Genomic DNA, 7521 nt, shown 5'->3' on the forward strand with positions numbered 1-7521 from the left:
CGGAGTGTGATGCTTAAGTTTGGGATAAATTTGCAGAAGCCTATACGCAAAAGTACTTCGGAATGTTCAATTCTCATCCAGTCTTATTATCGTTGCAGAATATGTTCACTTGATTACGATAGCCTGAGGACTAGATTGTCAGATTACTTCGGACAAGTTGCAGAAGATAATGACGTGGGAGTTTGGCAATTCATGCTTAACAGCCACAGTGTAAACACCTACATGCATGGCCTGTGTGTAGCAAAGAATATGTTCGCAATGGCCACACTCAAAGTTGAAATCAATTCACGTAACTATTGGACTTCTGGTGTTTGCAGGTTAACTTGTTTTTCATCGTTAGTTGTGGTTTCCTGCAAGCAGTGGCGTAGGCTACGCAGGATTTTCTTCAGGGGAGGCACTGCAATTGCTTTAGGGTCAAAATCTGTCTGACAGTAGGAAATTTTTCCAACTCACATAACGAAGGGACATTCTCCTTCGCAGTGTTGACCAATATTTAGGCCCCGATCGAACAAAAAATGGAAGATGTCATACTCGAGTTTTTGGGATCATCAGTAAAATTCGAGTGTGGCGTCTTCCATTTTCATTCGTCCGCGGCCTAAAAAACTGTTAGGGGGAGAGAACATTTTTTATTTCTTTTGTAGCAAAAATAGTAGGCTATGATGGCACTGTAGCGATCCATTATTGTGTCAAATACGTTTTCATTCCTAACAATTGAACCACTTTAACCCATAGGCCTACGTCATTTTCTAAAGATTTTGTATTTTCCATCTAAGCTGCTTTAAATAGAAAAAAGGGAACAGAAAATAAAACTGTTCACATTTGGCTTTTGACGAACAGACACGAGAGAGAATAAACATTACAACGTATACAATTTGGATGACTGCCAAAATGTGATAATTCGTAACCTCTTATTGTTTCATTATTCTGTAATGTTTAAATTCATTTTGTTATAGACCTACAATATTATAAGTTACGAACACCTTCTGATAACTAAAATTATAATTCGAGTAACAATTGTGTGGAAATCGTTTAATGGAGTAGGATGGTCAAATTAGTTAGAATGTCCGTCCGGCAGACAGAATTTCATTAGACTGCCAATTAACATTTAAAATGATAAAATCTGAATAAAACCATCCTTACATGTAAAATGTATATTACCACTTTATGCACGACTGATGATCCAGTGATCCCAAATAAGGGTGAAATTCGAGTGTGGTGTCTTCCATTTTCATTCGATCGAGGCCTAAAAAATTGTTAGGGGGAGAGAATTTTTTTTATTTCGTCTGTAGCAAAAATAGTATGATCAGTACAAAATAAGTTTTTGAATACGAGACGCTCAAAGTAAAAAATCTGGGAATCCAGTCTCTTTGAATTTCTTTTGTGTGTTGTATAATTTAAATCGTTCTTGTTGCACTTGCAAGTGTTAATTGTAGTATTTTCCAAACACTGTTTTATGAATTTATTGATGCATATTTTAAACCTTTTGGTTTTGTCATCTTTTCCTTTTGTTGGTGTCAAATTTGTGTGTTTCTCCCGTACTTGTTACCTTGCCGTGGTGGGGAGGCTTGAGTACCTCAAGGATCCTGTGGGCTATACCGACGGGGGCTCGTAGCCCCTGGCAGGTCTAACCATGTCGGACAGGTTACAGGTGAGAGGTCAGACAAAAGACAGTACAGCAACAGCCGGGCAGACGGAGCCCGCCAGTCTTGGACGGCAGTTCGTCTCGGGGAAGGCAAACCCTGATTTAAAAACCTCCGCTGTCTTGCGGCTACATCCAGTCCTGGGAAAGGCTACGGGAGTCAACCCAGACAGAAAATCCGGAGTGGAGTACGTGAGGCGGTCGACTGTCAAACTCTGACATCCTTCCGGCAACTCCTGCAGCCAAACCGTCGCCGAGTGTCACGCTTTGCGTTCCCTCGGACCACGCCGGAGAGGCAGAGAGGGGGTCCTGTTGTGTTTTTGGGCAGCGCAAGACCTCCATACAGACGCCCAGGCCAGCACTCTGGAGAGGCCACTCCAGTCGCCCCCATCCCTGGGTGCGTAAAACAAACCGGAGGACAGCAGTCTACGGGTTATAAGTCTTTGTTAAATTGACGTAAAAGCTAGACGCCACGGGTTGTCTTCGACAGTGGGAAGGATCCTCGAAATCCTACTGGTTCAGCTACCGCCCGCTTTAAGCCGGGCAGCCCCCGGCCAGTTAGGTGCTGACCCGTCACGACTTACCTGCTTCATTGGGTGTGTGGAGCTTAGAGTCTTACTCGATAGGTGGGTTGTATGCCATACACCAAACAACAAAGTAAGAAATGACAGAAGTAAACAGAAAACTCCAGCCATTCGTATTGCAAGCTAAAATGTACGAACTATGCGTACTGGTCTATCCGACGACTTAAGAGATATACAGGACTTTCGTAAGACTGCAGTGATCGATCGCGAACCCTACAGATTGAACATTGATATAGCTGCTTTGCAAGAAACAAGACTTCCTGACAGTGGGTCCCTAAAGGAGGACTCCTATACCTTCTTCTGGAAAGGGAAAGCAAGGGATGAAACCAGAGAACATGGGGTTGGCTTTGCCGTTAGAAATACCATGCTGCACATGATAAAACCCCCTACGGGAGGCACAGAAAGAATCCTTACACTGCGCCTTTCCACGCATGAAGGTCCTGCAAACCTCGTGTGTGTGTATGCGCCAACACTGCAGGCCACACCTGAAGCCAAGGATCAGTTCTATGAGCAATTAGACAAGGCTGTTCAGGAAATCTCAGCATCAGAGCACATCTTCGTCTTGGGGGACTTCAACGCCAGGGTGGGGGCAGACAATGAGTCTTGGCAAAATGTGCTGGGTCACCATGGGATTGGCAAAATGAACGACAACGAGCAAAGGCTCCTCAAGCTTTGCTGCTACCACAACCTTTGTGTAACAAACACTTTCTTCCAAAACAAGGCTATCCATAAAGCATCCTGGCGACACCCCAGATCGCAACGATGGCACCAGTTGGATCTAGTCATCACACGACGTACCTCTTTAAACAGTGTCTGCAACACAAGATCATACCACAGTGCAGACTGCGACACTGACCACTCTCTTGTTGCCTCAAGGATATCAATAAGGCCCAAGAGGCTGCATCACATCAAGAAGAAAGGCCAGCCTAAAATCGATGTCAGCAAAACCTCCCTTCCAAACAAAAACCAGAAGTTCTTTGAACGTCTTGAAGAAAGCCTAAACATTGCCCAGACTCAGGACGCAGAACACATGTGGGAGTCACTGAGTAAGACCATCCACCGTCCAGACCTAAGGAGAGAAGAAGCGAAAGAACACAGACTGGTTTGAAGCACACATCTCTATGTTGGAACCTATTATCGACCTGAAACGTAAAGCACTGCTCAGCTACAAACAAAACCCGAGCAGTCAGAACCTACAAGCCCTAAAAGTCGCCCGACACAAAGCTCAGCAAACCTCACGCCGCTGTGCTAACAACCACTGGCTTCTGCTGTCAGAACGTATCCAGTTTGCATCAGACAGTGGCAACATAAGAAAAATGTATGAGGGCATCAAGCAAACAACAGGAAAACCAATCAAAAAGTGTGCCCCCCTTAAAGCATCGACTGGCGAGATCCTTACAGACAAGAACAAGCAGATGGCACGCTGGGTGGAACATTACCTGGGACTATATTCAACAGAAAACTCAGTCTCTAAAGAAGTGCTAGACAACATTGAAGATTTACCTGTTATAGCAGAGCTTGATGCAGAACCTACTTTAGAAGAACTGAGTAAAGCCATTGACTCTATGCAAAGTGGGAAAGCACCGGGAGAGGATAACATTCCAGCCGAGGTCACAAAGTGTGGGAAACTTGTCCTGCTAAAACCACTGCACGAGCTATACTGCGTCTTTGTTGGAAAGAGGGCCAAGTACCGCAGTCCATGCGCAACTCCAAGATCATTACTCTGTACAAGAACAAGGGGGATCGCACTGATTGTAACAGCTACAGAGGCATCTCTCTGCTTAGCATCGTGGGAAAAGTCTTTGCCAAGGTGGTCCTTAGGCGCCTTCAGGTATTGGCCGACAGGGTCTACCCTGAATCTCAGTGCGGGTTCCGCGCCCAGAGGTCCACAACAGACATGATTTTCTCCGTACGACAGCTTCAAGAAAAATGCCGTGAGCAGCAGAGGCCGTTATACATCGCCTATATTGACCTGACGAAGGCTTTTGACCTTGTCAGCAGGAGAGGCCTGTTTCAGCTACTGCAGAAGATTGGCTGTCCTCCACAGCTGCTTAGCATCATCATCTCCTTCCACAAGGACATGCAGGGTGTGGTCAGTTACGACGGGGAGACCTCTGAACCCTTCGCAATTCGGTCTGGTGTGAAACAAGGATGTGTCCTTGCGCCGACTTTGTTTGGGATTTTCTTCTCTCTGTTACTGAAGTTTGCATTCGGTCACTCCACACAAGGTGTCCACCTACACACCCGCAGTGATGGGAAACTGTTCAACCTGGCCCGACTGAGAGCCAAGACGAAGGTTCGCACAGTGCTGATCAGAGAACTGCTGTTTGTCGACGACGCAGCACTGTCAGCACACGCCGAGCACGAGCTGCAGCAGTTGCTCAACCAGTTTGCACACGCCTGTAGGGAATTCGCACTGACCACCAGCATCAAGAAAACAGCAGTCATGGGCCAAGATGTCCCAAGCCACCTGTCATCACCATAGGACCAGAACTGCTCGAAGTGACAGACCACTTCACCTACCTTGGTTCAACGGTCACCAGCAACCTGTCCTTAGATAAGGAAATCGACAGACGGATAGCCAGGGCTGCAGGAGTGATGACTCAACTCGGGAGGAGAGTGTGGGACAATAATCTTTTGACACTTAACACAAAACTCAGAGTGTACCGTGCGTGTGTTCTTAGTAGCCTACTCTGCTGTACGGTAGTGAGTCCTGGACCACTTACGCCAGACAAGAAAACCGCCTTGAAAGCTTTCACCTTCGTTGCTTGAGGCGCATTCTTGGTATTTCCTGGAAGGACAGAATACCCAGCACCACTGTTCTGGAACGTTCTTGCTCCCTGAGCATACACCTTCTCCTCTGCCAGCGACGTCTACGCTGGTTGGGGCATGTATCCAGAATGAAGGATGGGCGCATTCCAAGGACGTTCTGTACAGTGAACTTGCCACAGGGAAACGCCCAGTAGGACGACCCGCACTGCGTGACAGAGACCTGAAGCAGACTGACATACCCTGCCAGCTGGGAACTGATCGCAGCAAATCGCAACAGATGGCGCTACGAAGTCAGTGCGGGTCTAGCAAAGGGTCAGTCGAGGCGGAGGAAGCAACTAGAGGAAAGAAGACAAAGAAGAAAAGAGAGACAGCAGCCTCAGAACTCCTCTGATTTCATATGTCCAAACTGTGGACGAGACTGCCACGCCAGGATTGGACTTCAGAGCTATATGAGAAGCTGCCGTACCCAGAGTGCTACCGGTACCATCATCTGAAAAGATGGAAGGATGCCTACTACTTTGTCGTTCTCTACATGTTCGCGTCAGCAATAACAAATAAAATAAAATTGAATACAGTTATAATCAGGGATATTAGAACACCAATCAGGGATATTAGATTAGGGATATTGTTCTAGATATCCCTGGTTATAATTATTCGTTGTTTTTATATTATTCGTTATTCGTTTATATTATTATTTGTTTTTATATTATTGTTTATACTTATTCGTTGTTGTTGTTCGTTGTTTGCAGTTTGTGTATTATTTCGTTGTTTTGGATATGGACAGCTTTGTCTGATGCAAATAAATATTATTATAAACAATACGAATAAAATAGCATCATAGCAAGTATGAGCACTTTTGTTTTGCAAAGTCAACGTTTCATGTTTATGCACTTGGAATGATAGCAGTGTAAATTCTCAAATGGACTGGACTATTTGGTGCAAAAATACTTCAGAAAATAAATTTTGGCTTGTATAAGGCTACTTTTATTTTTATGTCATTGGATTGGGTTGTTTTTATGCAGTATTGCAAGAACTTTTTTTAAAGATTTGGCAACACTGGCAATCAATCATGTGTAAACTGCGCAGTTTTGAACTGAAATGATTAATGAACCAGTTGAGTGATTGATATAATTTTGTGGCATCTAGGACAGTTGGACTGACAGTACAGTAGATATCTTAGCATCCATACCAGTAACATTCGAAAGTTTGTCAGGCCTTAGCGCCTTCTGTGATGTGGGAGTCATGTTTGATTTAGGTATTCACGCTGCAAGTGTATAGTTTTAGTAGAAAATACTGTAGACCTTGCTATTTTACAGGGTTGACTAAGCGCACACCTGATAGCTCAGTTGGTTAGCGCGTGACTTCTGGAACAAAGAAGCTTCAAGATCAAGTGGTGCTGGTTCGACTCTCAGGGTGTGCGCTTGAGCAACGCACGTTAAGGACTGCTCTCCATACAGCGGCATCTAGCCTAATGGATGGAATAACTCCCCGGCAGCAAGACTTCAACAATCGGAAACTGCACTCTTCCAATCTCGGTGACCGGGCCTGCGTCAGTGATTCAAAGCCTCTACAAGTATGCGAAACTGCCAGGATTAAGCTCTGTAAGAAGCTTTCCCAATCCGAGGATAAAGATTCATTCAATCAAGGCAGTGGCTATTTGACCGGCTCCGGTCTTTGAATCTGAAACACTATTTGACCGGTCATGACGTCACTCTATAGGCAATTTTTTTGGTGCTGGTTTACCATCGGCCGCCTTGGTCAGTGATGTCATAAAAATGTGTGACGTCATGCAAAAAAACGCAACTACTTTTAGGAAGGGTGCAAAAACGCGGAATAGAAGTAAAAGCGGAATGGCTATTGATTTTTAAATATTTGTAGTGAATAGTGCCTCCAGCTTTCTCATTTTTGCTTAAATCGTTGGAAAGCACGATGCTTCATCTACCCGAATGAATTAATTGCCAAGGCGATTCGATCATTGTTCATCATAAGCCGCCACCTGTTTGCTGTGATCGGTGAATAGTGCCGCCACCCGTTTGCTGTGATCGGTGAATAGTGCCTCCACCAAATATGCTGTAGCTTTCTCATTTCTGCTCGGATTTTAACAATTTTACTCTCGTTGGATGGCATTATGCTTCATCTACCCGAATGGATTAATTGCCAATCTAAAGTAGGCATTATGTTTATGTAGCGCTAACTTAAACTTTACTATTTTGTACCAATTCTCAGCAATTCAATTTTTACAATAAAAATACCAAACCAACACAAATTAAAAGAGTACGGTATGTCTTGGTTTATTCATATGTTAAAACGTTCACATTTATATCTAATCCACAAAACAAGCAATCGTTGTTCAAACGTAACCGCTCGACGAAGCTTTTTTTCAAAACAATGCAAACACAAAGCAATCAATATCGAGTGTTCATTAGGGTGTACCAAAAAAACCTTACTTTCACTGATCTTGCTGTTGGCTGGCAAAAAGTTGTGTTTGGAGTCAAAACTAATGCTAATATAAAAATTTTTAAATTT

General features: G+C 44.2%; 1 protein-coding gene across 1 annotated transcript; it reads left to right on the top strand.

Moving 5' to 3' along the window:
- Nucleotides 1-2362: 2362 nt before the first annotated feature.
- On the top strand, nt 2363-3331 carry LOC145766012 (protein CFDP2-like). The gene has a single exon (XM_082577665.1). It carries the CDS (start codon nt 2363-2365, stop codon nt 3329-3331), a length of 969 nt encoding a protein of 322 aa, XP_082433791.1.
- The last annotated feature ends 4190 nt before the right edge of the window (nt 3332-7521 follow it).

The sequence above is a fragment of the Aplidium turbinatum genome, chromosome 3 (genome assembly GCF_918807975.1).
Source record: "Aplidium turbinatum chromosome 3, kaAplTurb1.1, whole genome shotgun sequence".
Classification (NCBI taxonomy): Eukaryota; Metazoa; Chordata; class Ascidiacea; order Aplousobranchia; family Polyclinidae; genus Aplidium; species Aplidium turbinatum.

Excerpts from the sequence above, each read along its gene's own strand:
- LOC145766012 (XM_082577665.1), top strand. The coding sequence starts at position 2,363 with ATGCGTACTGGTCTATCCGACGACTTAAGAGATATACAGGACTTTCGT.